General features: G+C 41.6%; 1 protein-coding gene across 2 annotated transcripts; it reads left to right on the top strand.

Annotated features, from left to right (window-relative positions):
- The first annotated feature begins 685 nt into the window (after positions 1–685).
- LOC115199721 (AP-3 complex subunit sigma-1) lies at positions 686–25,318 on the top strand. Of its 2 annotated transcripts, XM_029762094.1 has the most exons (7): positions 686–1,055; positions 16,111–16,202; positions 17,371–17,482; positions 17,627–17,698; positions 18,339–18,446; positions 19,871–19,912; positions 24,276–24,391. In XM_029762094.1, the coding sequence occupies exons 1-6, from the start codon at positions 987–989 to the stop codon at positions 19,904–19,906; spliced, it is 489 nt and encodes a 162-aa protein (XP_029617954.1). In that variant the 5' UTR covers positions 686–986; the 3' UTR covers positions 19,907–19,912; positions 24,276–24,391. The 2 variants fall into 2 exon arrangements, with proteins under 2 accessions (XP_029617954.1, XP_029617953.1); XM_029762093.1 differs by lacking the exon at positions 19,871–19,912 and having other exon boundaries at positions 689–1,055; positions 24,276–25,318.

Below are 25,318 nucleotides of genomic sequence, written 5' to 3'. Positions count from 1 at the left end.
AACCTGTCTGTCTCACTGAGCTTTGACACATATTTTCTACCTGATAAGGTCAGGTTCGTTTATATTTGCTATTCTGTGAGGGACTGTTCCGAACTTCAGGTGCTAAGGATTCAGACATGTTGCAGCAGTGTGTAGAAGAGAGATCCCACGATGTGAGAAATGTGCAGGAGGGCATAGTCAGATGGAGTGTAAAGTTGTGATAGAGAAAGCACTGTGTGTCAACTGTGGGGGTGACCATGCAGCTGGTGATCCGAAGTGCACTATAAGAGAGAGGCAGGTTGACACTGCCAGAGTTTCGAGTGGGGCAGAATGTTTCCTATGCAGAATAAGTGAAAAGAATAAAGGATATCATAAGGGTGAGTTATTTGACTGCAAGCCCCCCAGTGAGTAGGCCTAGGCATGAAAAGAAAGAACCAGAGAGGATGAGTTCTAATAAGGTCGGATTTATTGCTATGGTCATTAATTGTACAGCACAGATTAAATGGAAATCCCAGAAGATTGATTTGGTGGGTAAACAGCAGATACGTTTTGGGGTGACCGACATTTTAGTGCAGAAGAACTACAGGGGTTGTAAAGAAAATGTGCTATTCACACTCTGTGAAAGGCAGCAACATGCAATAAAGCGACTAGTCTGCCGGAAAACTACACGAAGAAGAAGATCGCTCGGACTTTTCCGCCATTTTGGTAACACTATCCAGTGGTTTCAGATCTGGTAAAATGGGACATCTCCAGCTGTCTCAAGTGTCTTGAAAAAGGTGGTTGAGGTTTGACTGGTCAAATGAAACGTTTACCATCGCAGTTTGACCCACCACGGCTGCTGTAGTTAGAAGAAGATTCATGTTTTTTGACGTGGAGTATTTCCGCAAAAACTGGATTTAGAAGCGACATGTAATTTAGCCTGTTAGCCGTTTTAGCTAGCTAGATTGAAACGGATTTTAGGGTCCCAGGTATACAATTTTTGTTCGCCCCTCATAAAACAGAACAACATGATTAAAGCCATACTAATATTCAACAACCATGGAAAACCTCGGCTTTCTAAATTCTACGAGCATTACGTGAGTATGCGATTGTTTCTAATCTACTAACAGTTAGTAGCAAGCAAATCTGTCACACAGCTAACGTTAAAATGATCTAGCTAGATAACGTTACTTACTGTACGTTAGGAATTCAGTAAAGTTAGAGTAACTAGCTAGCTAACTACACTGGGATTCTCGTGTAACGTTACTTATACAAAAGCTTTGTTTGATGTGACATCATAGCTAGCTAACATTAGCTATTTCATTTTGGGCTGACAACTAGCTAACGTTAACGAGTTAGCTATGGCAATGTTGTTAGCTAAAACTTAGTTGTGCTAATTAATTGCATCATTATTGAAAACAAACATTAGCTAACGGTGCTAGTCATATTCTGAAACGGTGTAATTTGAGACCAGGGCCGGTTTCCCAAAACCAATTTAAGGGAAAGTTCACCCATTTTGCCTTATTACATGTGATTGTAGTTGATCCCCCACCAAACTGCTTTTTAAAATATTTTTTATATATTTCATCACTTGACATAGACTACAATGGATTATGAAAATGTGTCTAATCATGTTATATCACTCCAAACCAACTCATATTATACTGAACAATATAAACACTACATGCAACAGTGAACGATTTTATTGAGTTAGTTCATATAAGGAAATGTCAATTTAACTAAATTAGGCCCTACTCTATGAATTCCACATGACTGGGCAGGGGCGAAGCCATGGGTGGGCCTGGGATTGCATAGGCCCACCCACTGGGGAGCCAGGCCCAGCCAATCAGAATGAGTTTTTCACCACAAAAGGGCTTTATTACAGACAGAAATACCCCTCAGTTTCATAAGCTGTCCGGGTGTCTGGTTTAAGATATTCTTGCAGGTAAAGAAGCCAAATGTAGAGGTCCTGGGCTGGCGTGGTTACACATGGTCTGCGGTTGAGACCGGTTGGCCAAATTTCTAAAACAATGTTGGAGGCAGTTTATTGTTGAGAAATGAACATTCAATTCTCTGGCAACAGCTCTGGTGGACATTCCTGTAATCAGCATGCCAATCGCATGCTCCCTCAACTTGAGCCATCTGTGGCATTGTTGTGTGACACAACTGCACATTTTAGTGGCCTTTTATTGCCCCCAGCACAAGGTGCACCTGTGCAATGATCATGCTGTTTAATCAGCTTCTTGATATGCCACACCTGTTAGGTGGATGGCTTATCCTGGCAAAGGAGAAATGCTCACTAAAAGGGATGTACACAAATTTCTGCAAAAGATTTGAGAGAAATAAGCTTTTTGTGCGTATGGAACCTTTCTGGGGTATTTTATTTCACCTCATGAAACATGAGACCAACACTTTGACATATATTTTTGTTCAGTTTACAGTACCAGTCAAAAGTTTGGACACCTATTCATTCAAGAGTTTTTCTTGATTTTTACTATTTTCTACATTGTAGGATAATAGTGAAGACATCAAAAGTATGAAATAACACATGGAATCATATAGTAACCAAAAGTGTTAAACAAATCAAAATATGTTTTATATTTGAGTTTCTTCAAAGTAGCCACCCTTTGCCTTGATGACAGCTTTGCACACTCTTGGCATTCTCTCAACCAGCTTCACCTGGAATGCTTTCCCAACAGTCTAGTCCTCCCATCAGCTGCAACCTGGATTCATCAGACCGTGCAATGTTTTTCCAATTCTCCAGTGTTCAGTGTTTTCCTTAGCCCACCGCAACCGTAGTTTGTTTCTTGCTGAATGAAGTGGAATTCTAAGGTCGTCAGCTGCCATACCCCATTCATGTCAAGGTACGACAATTTTCGTCTTTCATCAATGACCTGTTTTCGACCACTGGCCTGCCGTACATACATAGGTCAAAGGACATACAGTACCAGTCAAAAGTTTGGACAGACCTACTCATTCAAAGGTTTTTCTTTATTTTACTATTATCTACATTGTAGAATAATAGTGAAGACATCAAAACTATGAAATAACACATTCCTCCTCCATGCTTCACGTTGGGATCCACACATGCGGAAATCATCCGTTCACCTACTCTGCATCTCACAAAGACACGGCGGTTGGTACCAAAAATCTCAAATTTGGACCGATTTCCACCGGTCTAATGTCCATTGCTCGTGTTTCTTGGCCCAAGCAAGTCTCTTCTTATTATTGGTGTCCTTTAGTAGTGGTTTCTTTGCAGCAATTCGACCATGAAGGCCTGATTCACGCAGTCTCCTCAGAAGAGTTGATGTTGAGATGTCTGCTACTTATGTCAGTCAGTCAATCCGGAAAATGTCAAGAACTTTGAACATTTCTTCAAGTGCAGTCGCAACAACCATCAAGCGCTATGATGAAACTGGCTCTCATGAGGACTGCCACAGGAAAGGAAGACCCTGAGTTACCTCTGCTGCAGAGGATACGTTCATTAGAGTTAACTGCACCTCAGATTGCAGCCCAAATAAATGCATCAGAGTTAATTTCTTAAAGAAATGATGGACTGTCATTTGTCTTTGCTTATTTGAGCTGTTCTTGCCATAATATGGACTTGGTCTTTTACCAAATAGGGCCATCTTCTGTATACCAACCCTACCTTGTCACAACACAACTGATTGGCTCAAACACATTAAGAAGGAAAGAAATTCCACAAATTAACTTTTAACAAGGCACACCTGTTAATTGAAATGCATGAAGCTGGTTGAGAGAATGCCAAGAGTGTGGAAAGCTGTCAAGGCAAAGGGTGGCTACTTTTGAAGAATCTCAAATATAAAATATATTCTGATTTGTTAAACACTTTTTTTTTTTTTTTTTACTACATGATTCCATATGTTATTTCATACAATGTAGAAAATAGTACAAAATAAAGAAAAAACCTTGAATGAGTAGGTGTCAACTTTTTACTGGTACTGTAGTCAAAATATATGGAACAACTAATATCTTCCAATAGTTTTTATGTTTTGTAAGACGTGTTGGCAACATTAAAATAACATTTCTTGATGAACAGTTGTGGCTAGGCATCATGACACTGGACATACAGGTAACTGCCAAAATAAAGGAAATGCTTGAGTAAATGAGGGCTATAAAGTATACTGAAAGCAGGTGCTTCCACACAGGTATGGTTCTTGAGTTAATTAAGCAATTTACATCTCATCATGCTTAGGGTCATGTATAAAAATGCCCAGTTGCCCATTATTTTGGCTACTGTGGCTAGAAGAAGAGATCTGTGACTTTGAAAGAGTGGTCTCAAAGGGGAATAGGGGGTTTAAAGTAGAGGTCGACCGATTATGATTTTTCAACGCCGATACCGATTATTGGAGGACCAAAAAAAAGCAGATGCCGATTTTTATTTTTTTATATATATATATATAACTTGCTCAATTTGGTTTTTATATATACTGCTCAAAAAAATAAAGGGAACACTTAAACAACACAATGTAACTCCAAGTCAATCACACTTCTGTGAAATCAAACTATCCACTTAGGAAGCAACACTGATTGACAATAAATTTCACATGCTGTTGTGTAAATGGAATAGATAACAGGTGGAAATTATAGGCAATTAGCAAGACACCCCCAATAAAGGAGTGGTTCTGCAGGTGGGGACCACAGACCACTTCTCAGTTCCTATGCTTCCTGGCTGATGTTTTGGTCACTTTTGAATGCTGGCGGTGCTTTCACTCTAGTGGTAGCATGAGACGGAGTCTACAACCCACACAAGTGGCTCAGGTAGTGCAGCTCATCCAGGATGGCACATCAATGCGAGCTGTGGCAAGAAGGTTTGCTGTGTCTGTCAGCGTAGTGTCCAGAGCATGGAGGCGCTACCAGGAGACAGGCCAGTACATCGGGAGACGTGGAGGAGGCCGTAGGAGGGCAACAACCCAGCAGCAGGACCGCTACCTCCGCCTTTGTGCAAGGAGGAGCACTGCCAGAGCCCTGCAAAATGACCTCCAGCAGGCCACAAATGTGCATGTGTCTGCTCAAACGGTCAGAAACAGACTCCATGAGGGTGGTATGAGGGCCCGACGTCCACAGGTGGGGGTTGTGCTTACAGCCCAACACCGTGCAGGACGTTTGGCATTTGCCAGAGAACACCAAGATTGGCAAATTCGCCACTGGCGCCCTGTGCTCTTCACAGATGAAAGCAGGTTCACACTGAGCACGTGACAGACGTGACAGAGTCTGGAGACGCTGTGGAGAACGTTCTGCTGCCTGCAACATCCTCCAGCATGACCGGTTTGGTGGTGGGTCAGTCATGGTGTGGGGTGGCATTTCTTTGGGGGGGCCGCACAGCCCTCCATGTGCTCGCCAGAGGTAGCCGACTGCCATTAGGTACCGAGATGAGATCCTCAGACCCCTTGTGAGACCATATGCTGGTGCGGTTGGCCCTGGGTTCCTCCTAATGCAAGACAATGCTAGACCTCATGTGGCTGGAGTGTGTCAGCAGTTCCTGCAAGAGGAAGGCATTGATGCTATGGACTGGCCCGCCCGTTCCCCAGACCTGAATCCAATTGAGCACATCTGGGACATCATGTCTCGCTCCATCCACCAACGCCACGTTGCACCACAGACTGTCCAGGAGTTGGCGGATGCTTTAGTCCAGGTCTGGGAGGAGATCCCTCAGGAGACCATCCGCCACCTCATCAGGAGCATGCCCAGGCGTTGTAGGGAGGTCATACAGCCACGTGGAGGCCACACACACTACTGAGCCTCATTTTGACTTGTTTTAAGAACATTACATCAAAGTTGGATCAGCCTGTTGTGTGGTTTTCCACTTTAATTTTGAGTGTGACTCCAAATTCAGACCTCCATGCGTTGATAAATTGGATTTCCATTGATTATTTTTGTGTGATTTTGTTGTCAGCACATTCAACTATGTAAAGAAAAAAGTATTTAATAAGATTATTTCTTTCATTCAGGTCTAGGATGTGTTGTTAGTGTTCCCTTTATTTTTTTGAGCAGTATATATATATATATGTGTGTATGTATGTATGTATGTATGTATATGTATATATTTTTTTTTTTATGTGTGTGTGTATTTGTAATAATTACAATACTGAATGAATAAGAACATTTTTATTTTAACTTAATATAATACATAACATCTATTTAGTCTCAAATAAAAAATGAAACTTGCTCAATTAGGTTTATATAATGCAAAAACAAAGTGTTGGCGAAGAAACTAAAAATGCAATATGTGCCATGTAAAAAAGCTAACGTTTAAGTTCCTTGCTCAGAACATGAGAACATATGAAAGCTGGTGGTTCCTTTTAACATGAGTCTTCAATATTCCCAGGTAAGAAGTTTTAGGTTGTAGTTCTTATAGGACTATTTCTCTCAATACCATTTGTATTTCATATACCTTTGACTACTGGATGTTATAATAGGTACTTTAGTATTGCCAGCCTAATCTCGGAAGTTGATAAGCTTGAAGTCATAAACAGCGCAATGCTTGAAGCATTGCGAAGAGCTGCTGGCAGATGCACGAAAGTGCTGTTTGAATGAATGCTTACGAGCCTGCTGCTGCATACCACCGCTCAATCAAATCATAGACTTAATTATACTATAATAACAGGCAGAAATACGAGCCTTAGGTCATTAATATGGTCAAATCCGGAAACTATCATTTCGAAAACAAAACGTTTATTTTTTTCAGTAAAATACGGAACCGTTCCGTATTTTATCTAACGGGTGGCAACCATAACTCTAAATATTGCTGTTACATTGCACAACCTTCAATGTTATGTCATAATTATGTAAAATTCGGGCAAATTAGTTCGCAACGAACCAGGCAGCCCAAACTGTTGCATATACCCTGACCTGCTAACCTGGATTTCTTTTAGCTAAATATGCAGGTTTAAAAATATATACTTCTGTGTATTGATTGTAAGAAGGGCGTTGATGTTTATGGTTAGGTACATTCGTGCAACGATTGTGCTTTTTTTGAAAATGCGCTTTTGTTAAATCATCCCGTTTGGCGAACTTGACTGTCTTTGTTAGGAAGAAATGGTCTTCACACAGTAAGCAACGAGCCAGGCGGCCCAAACTGCTGCATAAACCCTGACTCTGTTACACAGAATGCAAGAGAAGGGACACAATTTCCCAGTTAAAATATATACATGTTCGCAGGCAATATTAACTAAATATGCAGGTTTAAAAATATATACTTGTATATTGATTTTAAGGAATGCACACATTGGTGCAACAACAGTGCTTTTTTTCGCGAATGCGCTTGTTATTAAATCACCCGTTTGGCGAAGTAGGCTGTGATTCAATGATAATCGATGCGGTGCCTGTTAATTTGTATGCAACGCAGGACACGCTAGATAAACTAGTAATATCATTAACCATGTGTGGCTAACTAGTGATTATGTTAAGATATAAGTTTAATGCTAGCTAGCACCTTACCTTGGCTCCTTGCTGCACTCACATAACAGGTAGTCAGCCCGCCCTTTTTCAAAATATATAAATCGGCCGATTAATCGGTATCGGCTTGTTTTTGGGTCCTCCAATAATCGGTATCAGTGTTTAAAAATCATAATCGGTCGACCTCTAACACACATCCCCCACCCTTGAAATTAGTGGATTTGGCTATTTCAGCCTCACCCATGGCTGACAGGTGTACAAAATTGAGCACAGCCATGCATTCTCCACCGACAAACATTGGCAGTAGAATGGCCCGTACTGAAGAGCAGTGACTTTGAACATGACACCGTCTTAGGATGCCACCTTTCCGACAAGTCAGTTCATCAAATTTCTGCCCTGCTAGAGCTGCCCCAGTCGACTGTAAGTGCTGTTGTTGTGAAGTGGAAACGTCTAGGCGCAACAACAGCTCAGCCACGAATGGGACCGCCGAGTGCTGAACCTTGTAAATATCACCTGTCCTCGGTTGCAACACTCACAAGAGTTCCAAACGGCCTCTGGAAGCAACGTCAGCACAATAACTTTGTCGGGAGGTCACTGTAAGCAATTCCAAGCATCGGCTGGAGTGGTGTAAACCTCGCGGCCATTGGACTCTGGAGCAGTGGAAACGTGTTTTCTGGAGTGATGAATCACACTTCACTATCTGGCTGTCCGACGGACAAATCTGGGTTTGGCGGATGTCAGGAGAACACTACCTGCCCGAACGCACAGTGCCAACTGTAAAGTTAGTTGGCGGTGGAATAATGGTCTGGGGTTGTTTTTCATGGTTCGGCCTAGGCCCCTTAGTTCCAGTGAAAGGAAATCTTAACAGTACAGCAAACAATGACATTCTTGAGAATTTGGTGATTCCAACTTTGTGGCAACAGTTTGGGGAAGACCCTGTTTCAGCTTGACAATGCTCCTGTGCACAAAGCGAGGTCCATACAGACATTTTTGTCGAGATCCGTGTGGAAGAACTTGACTGGCCTGCACAGAGCCCTGACTGCGAGCCAGGCCTAACCTCCCAACATCAGTGCCCGACCTCACTAATACTTGGGGCTGAATGGAAGCAAGTCCCTGCAGCAATGTTCTAACATCTATTTATTTTATTTTAGATTTATTTCAACTTTTATTTAACTAGGAAAGTCAGTTAAGAACAAATGTACAATGACGGCCTCCCAAAAGGATGAGGGCTGGGATTAAAAATGAAATGTTTTATAAAATACAAATATAGGACAAAACGCATCACGACAAGAGAAACACTACATAAAGAGAGACCTAAGACAACAGTATAGCATGGCAGCAACACATGACAACATGGTAGCAACAACATGGCAGCAGCACAAAACATGGTACAAACATTATTGGGCACAGACAACAGCACAAAGGGCAAGAAGGTAGAGACAACAATACATCACACAAACCAGCCACAACTGTCAGTAAGAGTGTCCATGATTGATTCTTTGAATGAAGAGATGAAGATAAAACTGTAAAACTTTATTGCAGCTCGTTCCAGTCACTAGCTGCAAAGAACTGAAAAGATGAGTAACCCAGGGATGTGTGCGCTTTGGGGACCGTTAACAGAATGTGACTGGCAGAGCGGGTGTTGTATGTGGAGGAAGTGGGCTGGAATGTGGCTTAAGGACAACAAAGTCAAGGTATTGGAATGGCCATCACAAAGCCCTGACCTCAACCCCATAGAAAATTTGTGGGCAGAACAGAAAAAGTGTGTGTGTGAGCAAGGAGGCCTACAAACCTGACTCAGTTACACCAGCACTGTCAGGAGGAATGGGCCAAAATTCACTCAATTTATTGTGGGAAGCTTGTGGAAGGCTACCTGAAACATTTGACCCAAGTTAAACAATTTAAAGGCAATGCTTCCAAATACTAATTGAGTGTATGTAAACTTCTGACCCACTGGGAATGTGATGAAAGAAATAAAAGCTGAAATAAATAATTCTCTCTACTATTATTCTGACATTTCACATTCATAAAGTACAGTGGTGAGCCTAAATGACCTAAAACAAGGAATATTTACTAGGATTAAATGTCAGGAATTGTGAAAAACTGAGTTTAAATGTATTTGGCTAAACTTCCGACTTCAACTGCATATATGTAAATAAGATGTTTTGGTGCAGTATTTCTCAAGCCAAAATATTTGCATGAAAACAAGTTGTCTCTAGTTGAATGACAACACTTCTGAGCGCGACATATGTTTGAATGTCGAAAGCTGAACGAGAAACATTGGTTTATTGTTTTTATATACTTTTATTTTATTTTGGATCCTGCGGCTCTGTTGGACTTAGTTGCTGTGAGCGCTGCTGTCTGTCCCGGTATCCCTCCAGATTCCGCAGATGGGGAGAGACACGGAAGCCCAGCTAGCCTAGCTGGCTCGGCGGGCTCAAATGGAGGTCGCTATTGAACTTTTCCAGCGCTGCAGGAGCTGTGTTTACTTTTCTTTGTTCCGGGACAATGTGGACCGCACTGACTTTCAATGTAGCAACTGCTTACTTGCGACGGACTACAGGGGCGAAGTGGCTACTCTTAGCAAGCAAGTAGCAAACCTACACAAGCTACTGGGGAATCCACGCCCGCCTACATTTTCTTCCACCCCAGTAGCCGAACACCGCTCTGGTCTGGTGGAAGTGTCGCCGCCGTGCCGATTCTCCACAGGCGACTGGCCGGTGCCCAGCAGGGTTCCATCCCCGACAGGGTCTTTCCCTTCCCTGGAGAACGGAGCTGTTCTCGACACAACCAACCAGCCATGGAGATACATCACTCGCCATGGAAGTCGAAGACAGCGTCCTCTGGCAATGGGGGTATCCTTGGAGATGTTGAGCCTGGACCTGACACAGATCAGAAACAGCTTTGCTGCCCTGGATCCAGAGGTTCCAGGTCCTTCTTGCTTTGGGGCTTCCTATTCAAGATCGGATCCTGAGGTAACTCCGGGGAGGAAGTAAGCCTAGTGGTTAGAGCGTTGGGCCAGTAACCGTAAGATTGCTGGATCGAATCCCCGAGCTGACAAGGTACAAATCTTTCGTTCTGCCCCTGAACAAGGCAGTTCTTATGGATACGTGGGACGGTAGCGTCCCACCTGGCCAACATCCGGTGAAAAGGCAGAGCGCCAAATTCTAATTAAATTACTATAAATATTAAACTTTCATGAAATCACAAGTGCAATACATCAAAATAAAGCTTAACTTGTTAAATAAAGGTGTAAATAAAAATCGGCAAATCGGTGGACAAAAATACCGATTACCGATTTGTTATGAAAACTTGAAATCGGCCCTAATTAATCGGCCATTCCGATTAATCGGTCGACCTCTAATTCAGACCCCATTGATCCTCCTTGAGATGTTTTTACAACTTGATTAAACAAGGCACACATCTGTTTATATAAGGTCCCACAGTTGACAGTGCCTGTCAGAGGAAAAAACCTAGCCATGAGGTTGAAGGAATTGGCTGTAGAGCTCCGAGACGCGCCAGTGTCGAGGCAAAAAAATACTGCAGCATTGAAGGTCCCTGACAGAGGTCACTCTGACAGAGCTACAGAGTTCCTCTGTGCAGATGGGAGAACCTTCCAGAAGGACAACCATCTATGCAGCACTCCACCAATCAGGCCTTTATGGTAGAGTGGCCAGACGGAACCAGCTCCTCAGTAAAAGGCACATGACAACCTGCTTGGAGTTTGCCAAAAGGCACCTAAAGGACACTCGGACCATGAGAAACAAGATTTTCTGGTCTGATGAAACCAAGATTGAACTCTTTGGCCTGAATGCCAAGCATCACGTCTGAAGGAAACCTGGCTTGATCCCTACGGTGAAGCATGGTGGTGGCAGCGTCATGCTGTGGGGATGTTTTTCAGCGCCAGGGACTGGTAGACTAGTCCTGCCTCTCCCATCTCCTCATTGGTTTATAGAAGCAGGTACCCACGTGCTATCTCCTCATTGGTTATACCCACGTGGGTGATTGAAAGATGAATTGTTTTGCCGGTTGTCGTGGTAATACTATGAAAGTGTAGATGTGCTCACCATATAAGTTCAAATATGAAAAAGCCTGGAAGGAGGAGAGTTGACTAGAAACAATTCGGTTGGCCGTGTTATGTGTGGATTAATTGTCGGAGTAGAGGACCTTGTACATTTCAGGTAAAATAACAACTCTGTTTATATCCCAAGACAAATTAGCTAGCAACAGCAAGCTAGCTAAATAGGACAAATTAGCTAGCAAGTGCAAGCTAACTAGCTAAATTACCATAAATGTTTAATGCTTTTCGACCTGTCCCTAAATTAATGTAATTGGTTCAGAGTTTGTTTTAATATTTTAACCTGCGTGTCGTGATCACGTTTGGTGTAGGGGGACAAAATAAATGTATGCACGAGACCGCACGATGGCGCACGCGGTTTGGGTTCCATGTTAGACAATGCAGGAGTGGTTTCGGGACAAGTCTCTGATTGTCCTTGAGTGGCCCAGCCAGAGCCCGAACTTGAACCCAATCAAACATCTCTGGAGAGACCTGAAAATAGCTGTGCAGCAATGCTCCCCACCCAACCTGACAGAGCTTGAGAAGATCTGCAGAGAAGAATAGGAGAAACTCCCCAAATACAGGTGTGCCAAACTTGTAGCGTCATACCCAAGAAGGCTTGAGGTGGTAATCACTGCCAAAGGTGTTTCAACAAAGTACTGAGTAAAGGATCTGATTACTTATGTAAATTATTTAAACTCAGCAAAAAAAGAAACGTCCCTTTTTCAGGACCCTGTCTTTCAAAGATAATTTGCAAAAATCCAAATAGCTTCACAGATCTTCATTGTAAATGGTTTAAACACTGTTTCCCATGCTTGTTCAATGAACCATAAACAATTAACATGCATCTGTGGAACGGTTAAGACACTAACAGCTTGCAGACGGTAGGCAATTAAGGTCACAGCTATGAAAACTCAAGACACTAAAGAGGCCTTTCTGCTGACTGATAAAACACCAAAAGAAAGATGCCTAGGGTCTTTGCTCATCTGCATGAACGTGCCTTAGGCATGCTGCAAGGAGGCATGAGGACTGCAGATGTGACCAGGGCAATAAATTGCGATGTCCGTACAGTGAGACGCTGATCGTCCTTGCAGTGGCAGACCATGTGTAACAACACCTGCACAGGATCGGTACATCCGAACATTACACCTGCGGGACAGGTACAGGATGGCAACAACAACTGCCTGAGTTACACCAGGAACGCACAATCCCTCCATCAGTGCTCAGTGTCCGCAATAGGTTGAGAGAGGCTGTACTGCGGGCTTGTAGGCCTGTTGTAAGGCAGGTCCTCACCAGACATCACCGGCAACAACGTCGCCTATGGGCACACCCACCATTGCTGGACCACACAGGACTGGCAAAAAGTGCTCTTCACTGACGAGTCACGGATTTGTCTCACCAGGGGTGATGGTCGGATTCGCGTTTATCGTCGAAGGAATACGCGTTACACCGAGGCCTGTACTCTGGAGCGGGATCGATTTGGAGGTGGAGGGTCCATCATGGTCTGGGGCGGTGTGTCACAGCACCATTGGACTGAGCTTGTTGTCATTGCAGGCAATCTCAACGCTGTGCGTTACAGTGAAGACATCCAGCATGACAATGCCACCAGCCATGCTGCTCGTTCTGTGCGTGCCCCCCCCCCCCCCCCCCCCCCCCCAGAAATGTTTGGGAACATCTCACAGCAAGAACTGGCAAATCTGGTGCAGTCCATGAGGAGGAGATGCACTGCAGTACTTAATGCACCAGATACTGACTGTTACTTTTGATTTTCACCCCCTCTTTTTTGTTCAGGGACACATTATTCAATTTCTGTTCACATGTCTGTGAAACTTGTTCAGTTTATGTCTGTTGTTGAATCTTATGTTCATACAAAGTTTTTTTTATATTTGTAATACACTTGCCAAAATTAAAGGTTTTGCTTTGTCATTATGGGGTAGTGTGTGTGTGTGTGTGTGGGGTGGGGGGGAAGATAAGGCTGTAACAAAATGTGGAGAAAGGCTAGAGGTCTGAATACTTTCCGAATGCACTTTAGATTTGAATTGCACAAGAATTATACATCGATGGAATATTTTTTTTTTGTGTAATTTTACCCCCCCCATGCTGCACTGCTTCTTAACACACTGCTTGCTTAACCCAACGACCGAAGTCAGCTTGCAGGTGCCCAGCCCGCCACAAGTTGCTAGAGTGCAATGAGCCAAGGAAAGCCCCCGGCCAAAGCCTTTGACTGCTGCTCAACTTGAGAGGCTCATTTCTGGATTTTTAGTGCCTTGTTTTCTCGTTATTTCGGTGCCATTTAAGATGAGGGAGGATGACACTTTTATTTGAGCATGAACTTATTTCTATTACAGCATATTAGATGACTGTCCTTCATGTTCTATTCACCCAGCTCAATGTAATGTTAATAGATTTAGGCTACTATATGATACTCAAATTTCCCTATACTCAACATGAGGTTGCTACAACCTAGCCTACGAATGAACGTTTACAACGTTCATGGAGAGTTTAAAACATTTTATATATTTTTTTTGTAATCAAGGTGACAGATGGTGACACATTTAATATCGCCCTGCACACTCTTGCCTGCATCTAGCTGATCTAGGGCGTAATCATTACTCCAAAAGTTGCAAACGAGAGTTTCTATTAGACAAATTTGGGTATGTATATTCCTGTTTTTCGTTCTGTTTGCTTCAGTTTAATAAACATTTTCAACAGAATCGGTGGAATGAATACACCCCTTATCACCCGCAAACACAGTTCGCTTTCATAGCAGCCACATACTAACAGCATGATCACTATACTCATTGAAATTCTGTCCCGCATCTACGCGCTCTCCTCTCATCTCACTTTTTCCCTTTGCTTGTGGACTTCAGTGCACAACACATCAGCTGTCTGTAACCAGGAGATTTTTTTTTGCCAAGCCTTCATATCATAACCGCTACACACAAACTACATCATTGTCATCATATCTAACGTCGTAGTAGATATAGCTAATAGAAGTAACGCATTAGTAAACTCTCCACAATCAAGCACTTTAGCAGTTACACCAGCGGGCCCCGGTGGCAATACATTTAATTAAACCAAAAGATTACCTTGACTTGGAAGAATTCCAGGGTTGGATAGCCATAGCCAAATGGCTAACATAGCGTCTCTCTTTGCTTGAGCTGTGTGTTTTGAGTAGCAAGCTAGCTAGGTCAAAGTGAAATATATACGTGTATGTGGACACCCCTTCAGATTAGTGGATTCGGCTATTTCAGCAACATCCATTGCTGAAAGGTGTATAAAGTCGAGCACACAGCCATGCAATCTCCACAGACAAACATTGGAAGTAGCATGGCCTTACTAAAGAGTTCAGAGCTGCCCCGGTCAACTGTAAGTGCTGTTATTGTGAAGTGGAAACGTCTAAGAGCAACAATGGCTCAGCCACGAAGTGGTAGGCCACACAAGATCACAGAACGGGACCGCCGAGTGCTGAAGCGTGAAGTGCGTAAAAATCATCTGTCCTCGGTTGCAGCACTCACTACCGAGTTCCATACAGCATCTGGAAGCAACGTCAGCACAATAACTGTTCGTCGGGAGCTTCATGAAATGGGTTTCCATGGCCGAGCAGCCGCACACAAGCCTAAATCACCATGCTCAATGCCAAGCATCGGCTGGAGTGGTGTAAAGCTCTCCGCCTTTGGACTCTGGACCAGTGGAAACGCGTTCTCTGGAGTGATGAATCATGCTTCACTATCTGGATGTCTAACGGATGAAGTTGGGTTCGGCGGATGCCAGGAGAACGCTACGTGCCCGAATGCATAGTGCCAACTGTAAAGTTTGGTGGAGGAGGAATAATGGTCTGGGGCTGTTTTTCATTGTTCGGGCAAGGCTCATTAGTTCCAGTGAAGGGAAGTCTTTAACGCTGTAGCATACAATGACATTCTAGACAATTCTGTGCTTCCAACTTTGTGGCAACAGTTTGGGAAGGCCCTTTTTCCTGTTTCAACATGACAATGCCCCCATAGACAAAGCGAGGTCCAGAAAATGGTTTGAAATGGTTTGAAAATACAGAAATGGTTTGTCGAGATCGTGTGGAAGAACTTGACTGGCTTCTGAGCCCTGACCTCCACCTCTTCGAACACCTTTGAGATGAATTGGAATGCTGACTGCGAGCAAAGCCTAATCGCCCAGCATTAGTGCCCAACGTCACTAATGCTCTTGTGGCTGAATGGAAGCAAGTCCCTGCAGCAATGTTCCAACATCTAGTGAAATGCCTTCCCAGAAGAGTGGAGGCTGTTCATAATAGCAAAGGGGGGGACCAACTCCATATTATTGCCCATGATTTTTGGAATGAGATGTTTCATGAGCTGGTGTCCTCATACTGTTGGTTATGTAGTGTATCTTAACTTTTTTAAATATTTTTTTTATTGGGCTTAGTCAGTAAAGCTCATTGAGGGTTGTACATTGAGGGAAGTTACTGCTTTCAATTCCTCAAAAAATGCATGGTTATGTGACCATTTGGATGTACTGCTACTTTTCCAGGTTATTCGTGTGTAAATATGGTAGTCTCAGCCATCAGTAAATTATCAGAACAAAATAATGGATAGTTTTAAACAAATGTTCTGCAGACCTATACCAAAAGCTTTACATTTTTGTTTTCTCATCCACACTGACTGTTTGTCCTTTATGTTCCACAGAGTGAAGACACAGAACAACAAATCATCAGAGAAACATTTCATCTGGTATCCAAAAGGGATGAGAACGTGTGCAATTTCCTAGAAGGTGGAATGTAAGATTTCTTTTAAGATGTCATAAACTGTCCACAAGTACTGAAAACAATAACCCCCACATGTTGGACCCTATTGATATAGAAGGCTTTGTCTTAACATTTCCTGCTCATGAAACAATGAAATGCATCACCTTTCAATGTCATGTACAACTGATACAAACCAACGATTTGATCTTATGATGTGGGCTGCTCAACAAAACGCTGCACGAGTTCAATCAGCTTTTCATGATGCAACATCCCCATGACGCATTGCACTGCATGGGAGAGCTAAGGGACAGAGGGAGAGTGGTATCAGATGGTGGCCAGCTTGGGGGGGAGAGAAATTGGATCATCATGAATAGTTAAATATTTAATTATTCATGAAGCAGGCTATTGCATTATGGAACCTCCTCTCACACAACAGAATAATACAATTGGGGTGTGATCATTGGTGCACACCGTAGCAAAAATGTTTTGCATCGAGAATGAGCCTTTCTTATTGGACAAGTTCAGGTTAGTCTCCCTCTGTTTTGGCCTGTTTGCTTTTTTTTTTTTGGTTCTTAGTAAATAGATCCCTGGTATATGATTGTTGCTACTGTTTAGGCTCATCAGCAAGTATGATGTTGCTCAAGCAGATCCAGGTCATCATGTTTTTACCAGGCCTTACAAAGATTGTTCAAGGCTTCTGTACTTGCGCTAGACACGTGACCCTTTTACTTGTTCATCATACCAGCATGCTTGGCTGTGTTTCACATCATGGAATGAGTGTGTTGAGTAATTAACATGACACTGGACTATCCCATGCATTGATTGGTGCCGTGTGAGTGTGTGCCCCTTGTCGTGTGGACTGTTGTTCCGATGTAGAGGTGAAGTACTAGGAGACGGTGCTGCTGATGTGTCAGTTTGTAGTGTAAGCACACAGGACAGATGTCTTGTTGCATTGATCTCTGTTAACCAACCTTGGCTCACTTCCACATGCATGCCAGTCTTCACAGATCCCAGGCAAACGCACACCAACTGGGGTTTATTTACTAGACTCCAAACTCATGCATACGGGCTGGACAGGACCTACCTGAATTTGCCCAATTAGAAACACTTTTTCATTCAAGGTTTTGTTACGGTTTGCACTAATGAGTACACCCCTGTTCAGAGTTTTGATTATCCCTTCATTTTGTTTTTGTGTCGTTAGGTTGATCGGTGGGTCAGAGAACAAGCTCATCTACAGACACTATGCTACGCTCTACTTCGTATTCTGCGTCGATTCCTCGGAGAGTGAGCTTGGCATCCTTGACCTTATCCAGGTAATGTTTCCAAAGTCTTAGGGGAATTGTATTTAAAAATATATATATATTGTTCATCTACGACCATTTGGTACCACAATTTTAGATAGTTTTCGGTGGACGGTAAATTGTTACTGTTCAGTGAATGTGATCGTCTCTCCACAGGTGTTTGTGGAAACTCTGGACAAATGCTTTGAGAATGTTTGTGAACTTGACTTAATTTTCCACGTGGACAAGGTAGAGGAATTATTTTATCAACTATATCCTATTATTTCATCCTTCATTTTTATATTTACTATACCAAGGATGTAAGTCAACCTTGCCCCAAACAGCGGCATTAAATGCTCACAATGAATGTCTGACTTCCCATAGAAACTCACTGTGTTATAGTGTAATTTGTTTACTATAAGGCTGTCTGAATTCATCTCCCATCAAATCAAAGTTGGTCGTGTACACAGTTTAGCAGATGTTATAGCGGGTGCAGCGAAATGCATGTATGCAGCAAAATCCTTGTAGAAACAGGGTGGTTGTGTCTATCAGCGTCATCTTAATGATATCCCTGTGACAATGCTTCGGCCCTGCTGGCTTTTGTCACAAGAAAATCTATTGTGAATGTCTAGCCAAGTCTGTGGCAGCGAAGCATGATATTACAGTACTTTCTGCACAGGTTGCAGCATTTCACACACACAGATGCCATTGATATTCATGTGTACAGAGGACCGAGTTCGTGAAAACCTTTTCTCTACAGCAGGTTACAAGTATATGAAAGGCACAGAAAATAATCTCCCCTAAAACATCTCTTTTGGGTGAAAGCAGTAGGATGTTTTCTCAGTCTGAGAAGAGCCTATAAATAGAACATTTTGGACTCAACCTGTAGGTACACAATATACTGGCAGAGATGGTGATGGGAGGAATGGTGCTAGAGACCAACATGAACGAGATCATCACACAGGTGGACGCCCAAAACAAAATGGAGAAATCGGAGGTAAGAGTAGCAGTAATTCGTTCTGACTTCTCATACTCCAGGTATGTGTAGGCATGTGTGTATGCTGGAACCTGCATGCCTCTCCAGTGCCCTTGTGATGCTCCTGACTCTGAGTGTTTGTGCTCTCTGGCCCTCCGCTACTGCACTGCTGAACCACACAGAATTACATTTATCTTCCTTCCTACCCCTAAGTTATAATCATCATCACAGACACCGATTGTCTCTTCTCTGGAATCTAAATTTACACATTGTCCAATGCATCTGCGGAATCTTGATCCTCAACAATCACACACTCATGAGATGCATTGCTCATCCCACTCTACAGACTGGACATCTCGTGTTGACGTATTTGCTTAAATGGGGAGATGTTGGTAGTGTTTCTATGGCTGTTGAATGGTTAGTTGTGGTCAGAGAGCGATGTTGAATTAACAACATTCGATGTTCAAGTCTAGATATTAAGGCCTAGACATTTCTTTGTTCTCAGATCTCTTTGAATACAATTTCTAAATGTCATCATTCATGAAAACCTGATTTGTTACAGCCAGAGATAATTTTATGGAATCATTGCCATTTACCAATGGCAGAACAATGCCATTATGACTGACTAGGTGTATTCTGATCCATCTAAATACAAGACCCTGTGTATTTTTTAATTGACACACACACAAAATATTCCAGTTAAATAAATGGATATGAAGCCAAATATTTGAATGCCACAAATGTTTATCAAAGTTCTTTTGAGTTCTTTTAGGTTTTGTTTGCTTACTGCACAATGTAAGGTTACATGGTGTGACTCAAAAGTCCTACGGATGTGTAACTTGCTGTTAACTTATCTTTAAATCAAATTGGTGCTGCACCATTGGCTAACATTTACAGATATTACCTCACTGTAGCGATGGGGCTGTATCTAACAATGGAAACCATGCTTTGGTAACAACTTTTGGCCGTATTGTGTGGTTGATTTTAAATGGAATCATTATTGTATTGTACGCCAAGTCTTTGACTGCTCAACAAACATCAGATGTGCTCCGTCTTTTCCTTCTTGGACCTACCCTAGACCGCAGTGTTCTTATAGTCATGATCATTCAAACTTCAACGCTAATTCAGAGCCATAAATAATGACGTAAACAAAATCAATTCCTAGTGTGTAAAACTTTTTCTAAAAGTCAATACAAATTGGTGAAGAATGATCGGTTGTATTTAGTTCACTTTCACATGGTCATCAATATGAAACATCAGAAATGTTGCTATGCCTTTGGAGGTGTTGAGGCCTCTCTCAGTGCAGTCTATGAATGCGGTCTACGATAGGTCTTATCACTTTCTATTTATATAAACTGTAATTTCTTTGATCTGCTTTAACAACATTCCTCATTCCTCTTTTCCCCTGACCCTTTCTAGTTCTTTCCATTCTTCTCTCTTTACAGACATTTATCTTTCAGTCTCCCAGACAGGACAGGTAGACACAGGTACTGCTAAATTTCCAACAAGTACTGTAACTTCCCAAATTTATTTACACTATCCGTAGTTCTCCATAGACTGACCACTTAATAACAAAATGACATCACTAACATCTAAATATTTTTACAGCATACCCTAAAATGTATCAATGGTACTTAAAAGGAGCATTGAAACCACAAATGACTTGGCTATTTCGGAAATTGGTTAACATGTTTCAATTATCATTTGAAACTTCCATGTATTTCATTGCAATGTTTTTAATTAAAGGCCCAATGCAGCTGTTTTTATCTCCAATATTAAACCATTTCTGGGTAACATAAGTACCTTACTGTGATTTAAAAAATCTATATTTTCTTATATATTAAAATGGTCAAAAAATAAACAGGTTCATAGTAAAGAGCAATTTCTCAAGAATTTTGTGGGGAGGGGAAAACCTGAAAAATAACCGTTATTGGCAGAGGTTTGGCGCTTTTTCTTATTGGTCTATCAACTAATTTACCACCTGGGGATTTCACCATGCAGGCCAAACCGCAATTACACTAAAAGGGCGTTATCATAATTTTCACCATTCCACAGTATTCTTCTAACTTCATAGTGTGGAAATATACACTACCGGTCAAAAGTTTTAGAACACCTACTCATTCAAGGGTTTTTCTTTATTTGTACTATTTTCTACATTGCAGAATAATAGTGAAGACATCAAAACTATGAAATGACACATGGAATCATGTAGTAACCAAAAAAGTGTTAAATAAATCCAAATATATTTGAGGTTCTTCAAAGTAGGCACCCTTTGCCTTGGTGACAGCTTTGCACACTCTTGGCATTCTCTCAACCAGCTTCACCTGGAATGCTTTCCCAACAGTCTTGAAGGAGTTCAACATATGCGGAGCACTTGTTGGCTGCTTTTCCTTCACTCTGTGGTCCGACTCATCCCAAACCCATCAAGTTTGGTTGAGGTCGGGGGATTGTGGAGGCCAGGTCATCTGATGCAGCACTCCATCACTCTCCTTCATGGAAAAATAGCCTTTACACAGCCTGGAGGTGTGTTGGGTCATTGTCCTGTTGAAAAACATGATAGTCCCACTAAGCACAAACCAGATGGGATGGTGTATCACTGCAGAATGCTGTGGTAGCCATGCTGGTTAAAATTGAGATGGTCCTGTGAGGCAGTATTACAGCAATTCCCCACATGGATGATGTCATTAGGTAATACTATGGAAATAGTATGTCGCTATACACTTTCCTGTACATTTTAATAATTAAACATTAGATTGAACATTGTAAAATATGACAAACACTGAACCTTGTCACCCCCGATACAACTAGTAAGTCCTTACCTCAGCGTGTTTCCACTGAGTTGTTACAATTCTAATATATTACAGTGCAATGCATTCGGAAAGTATTCAAACTCCTTTTCACTTTTTGCTACATTATAGCCTTTTTCTAAAACATCATTTTTTAAATCCTCAATCTACACACAATACCACATAATGATGAGGCAAAAACAGGTGTTTTAGAAAATTTTGCACATTTATTACAATTAAAAAAAAAAAAGTACATTTAATATTTCATTTAAGTATTCAGACTCTAGTTTGTTGAAGCACTTTTGGCAGTGATTACAGCATTGTCTTGGCACACCTGTATTTGGGGGGTTTCTCCCATTCTTCTCTGCAGATCTACTCAAGCTCTGTCAAGTTGGATGGGGAGCGTCGTTGCACAGCTATTTTCAGGTCTCTCCATAGATGTTTGATCGGGTTCAAGTCCGGGCTCAAGGACATTCAGAGACTTGTCCCTTCGCCCCAGTCTGAGGTCCTGAGTGCTCTGGAGCAGGTTTTCATCAACAATCTCTCTGTACTTTGCTCTGTCTATCTTTCCCTCGATCCTGACTAGTCTCCCAGTCCCCGCCGCTGAAAGACATCCCCACAGCATGATGCTGCCACCCCAATGCTTCACCATGGGGATGTTGCCAGGTTTCCTCCAGATGTGATGTTTGGCATTCAGGCCAAGAAGTTCAATCTTGGTTTCATCAGACTAGAGGATCTTGTTTCTCATGGTCTGAGAGTCCTTTAGTTGCCTTTTTGCAAACGCCAAGCGGGCTGTCATGTGCCTTTACTGAGGAGTGGGTTCCGTCTGGCCACTCTACCATAAAGCCCAGATTTGTGGAGTGCTGCAGAGATGGTTATCCTTCTGGAAAGTTCTCCAATCTCCACAGAGGAACTCTGAAGCGACCATCTGGTTCTTGGTCACCTCCCTGATCAGGGCCCTTCTACCCCGATTGCTCAGTTTGGCTGTGTGGCCAGCTCTAGTAAGTCTTGGTGGTTACAGACTTCTTCCATTTAAGAATGATGTAGGCCACTTTGTTCTTGGGGACATTCAATGCTGCAGAAATGTTTTGGTACCCCAGATTTGGAGCACTCTGGGAGAAGGAAATTATAATTATTATATATAGCCCAAGGGCACAATGGCCACTAGCCTGCAAAAGGCATGGATTTTTTTTAGGGGGCGTTTCGGCCACACACGGGATGCCGCCGGGAAATTTGAAGCATTATCAGATGCTTGTCAAATTGTGAAGGAGAGACTGAAGTGTGTACAGCCTGCGCCAAAAACAAAGCAGAGGTCATGCCTTTCAAGCAGCCTTACAATGTATTAAAAATCAAAACATATACCCCAACGTTTGTAGAACTAAAGTTACCTAACTTTTTAAATTAAGCATAAAGGGGTACCTATTTCTTTGTTAACCGCTCAACACAGAATAGCCGCATGTGCACACTCCCTCATCGTTTGGAGAAAATATCCTTTCTATTTTATTCAGCTTTGTTCAATTGTATTCTTCATAATATAAAATAATGCCACGGAATTCTAAGCAAACCTTGTCTGCTAAATGAACTAGTGTAGCCCACAGCCATATGGCATAGCCAGATCAGGACCTAACATAAGGACAACTCAGTTTGGAATGATTTTCTTCTGAAATAGACTACATTTTCTTCATATCATGTTTCTTTAGACATGGATTTATTGTTAAGGTGTTACGGTGTATGCTATATTACATTGATTGACTAAACTGTAGATGTTCCTAAGGTCTGCATCAGTGGCTTGTAGGCTGTGTGGAAGCCAGGAGATGGTGTGTTTGTGTTAAAGGTCAATTACTGTGAGACCAGCAGTTATTTGCTTGACAATCACCAGCTGACAAAATGTTGTGACCGCCACAGCCCTAATATAGACTGGTTGTGTGTATCTTTTCAAATCATGTCCAATCAATTGAATTTACCACAGGTGGACACCCAAGTTGTAGAAACATCTCAAGGATGATCAATGGAAACAGGATGCACCTGAGCTCAATTTCTAGTCTCATAGCAAAGGGTGTGAATACTTATGTAAAATACGCTATTTCTGTAAAAACAATATATATTTATTTTTTTTGCAAAAATGTCTCAACCTGTTTTTGCTTTGTCATTATGGGGTATTGTGTGTGTAGATTGGAAAACAAATATTTAATCCATTTTAGAATAAGGCTGTAATGTGGAAAAGGGGAAGGCGTCTGAATACTTTCCGAATGCACTGTATATCCTTGAAAAAGTTCCCACATTTTTAAATCCACTTTCAGTGAAACAGTCTGTTTATTGTACTTTAGGAATGGCCAGAAAAAGGACTACAAAACTATACTGAATTGTCATAATGGTGTTATTTCACAGAGAACAATTTTAATCTGAGAACTTTTCACATAAATACAGTATATATAAACATGTAGCAAAATACATCTTAGTGCAATGTGATAATTTTCTTTAGTTCATCTGATATTGCTCTAGTTCGTTCCTCTTTCCTAAGACGCATAAATAAGATATTTCACTTCAGTCATGTTCAAATTTGTTTTTCGGAATTCAATAAAGATTCTATACATATCTATAGCTTCATTTCCTTCTCATATCAAATTCAATTTTTTTCTCTACCCAATTCTCTCCTTGCATTTTTATCCTCATCAGTCCTCAAGAATTTGGTGGGTTCACTTTTCAAGCAATGCTGCCTCCGTCTTTTTAAAAGTCAATATTATTGAATATTTCAAGATTTATGAATGTAGCACTATGTTCTCACAGTTGATTCATAATTGGCTCTGGTTGTGATGTAAATCATAAATGAATTAAATAATGCATGTGCATATGAAGCTAGGCATTTGAATGTACATTTGCACACGTCTGTTAATAGTTGATGCTTTGCATTTTGTCTGTTGGTGACTGTCTCCGTATAGTGCTTTTATATTTAGTACTGTGCAGTTGTGTGTCCCTGTCCATTGTGATTAGGTCTGGTGGTGGGAAAGTTGTGCAATATGTTTGTAAGCGTTTCTGGTGACTCTTAACTGTGTTTTGTGTGTAGGCTGGTATTGCAGGTGCACCTGCTCGTGCTGTATCTGCCGTAAAGAACATGAACCTTCCCGAAATGCCCAGAAACATCAACATTGGAGACATCAGTATAAAAGTGCCAAACTTACCCTCCTTCAAATAGCGGCATGACCCACTGTGCAGAAGTTGACCGATGTTTACGATGCAATTTGTTTACCAAAATCAAAACAAATATCAACAAAGATCATGAAGGAAGGTACTGTGTGAATTCCTTTGGTGTTAAATCATTCTTTTGTTTCCTTGTTTTAAATGACTGTCATTGATGTGGCTTGTTTGAGAAAATTAAGTATTTATTTATGTATTGGCTGCTACAGTATTGGAAATTCATACCTTAGTAGTTTGTTTTACAAACTGAACAGAATATTGTTATATACAATATGATGGAATTGTATTTCTTTGTCTTGTCTGTATACAACATTTTAAATGATCTTGTCTTATCAAATTATTTTCTCTTGATTTTAATCAGTGCATGTAAGTTTTTCTCCTTTTTGCAACTCAATAAAGTATTGAATCATTTTATGCCTATGTGTTTGCAGTGAACCTGGTTTCATACTATACAATTGTGTAATAGTGCCTGATAGGTTTTCTGAAAGAAGTGCAAGTTGGACCGCTGTTGATCCAAGTAGCTTGCATCTTATGGACAGTAAATATCCTATCATTGAGACTTTTTGCAATGCAATTAATAACTGATTCACAATGTACTGTGGTTTACACTTATTAGGTGCAGTTTGGCCATCACGTGTCCCAGTGACAGCACAGCTTATAATGGCACGTGACTGCTTTTCTCTGCTCTTGCGCAACACAATTAGTAAAAATGTACTTTCTTTCATAGCCGGTTCTATGAAAACAAGTAATAGGACCATGGATGACAATGTCCTATTCAGTTGATTTCGTATTTGTTGCATAATAAAGTGATTCAATGATGTGTGCAATACGGTGGTCGCGAATGCAGCAATTCACAATGGTCAGCAGGGTTGCCATGTCTGGTTTTCCTAATAAATGGGGCTACTTTGAAAA

This window comes from Salmo trutta, chromosome 9, assembly GCF_901001165.1.
Source record: "Salmo trutta chromosome 9, fSalTru1.1, whole genome shotgun sequence".
In the NCBI taxonomy this organism is placed as follows: Eukaryota; Metazoa; Chordata; class Actinopteri; order Salmoniformes; family Salmonidae; genus Salmo; species Salmo trutta.
Note: the sequence above shows the minus strand (reverse complement) of the source record. Positions and strands in the feature narration are given on the sequence as shown.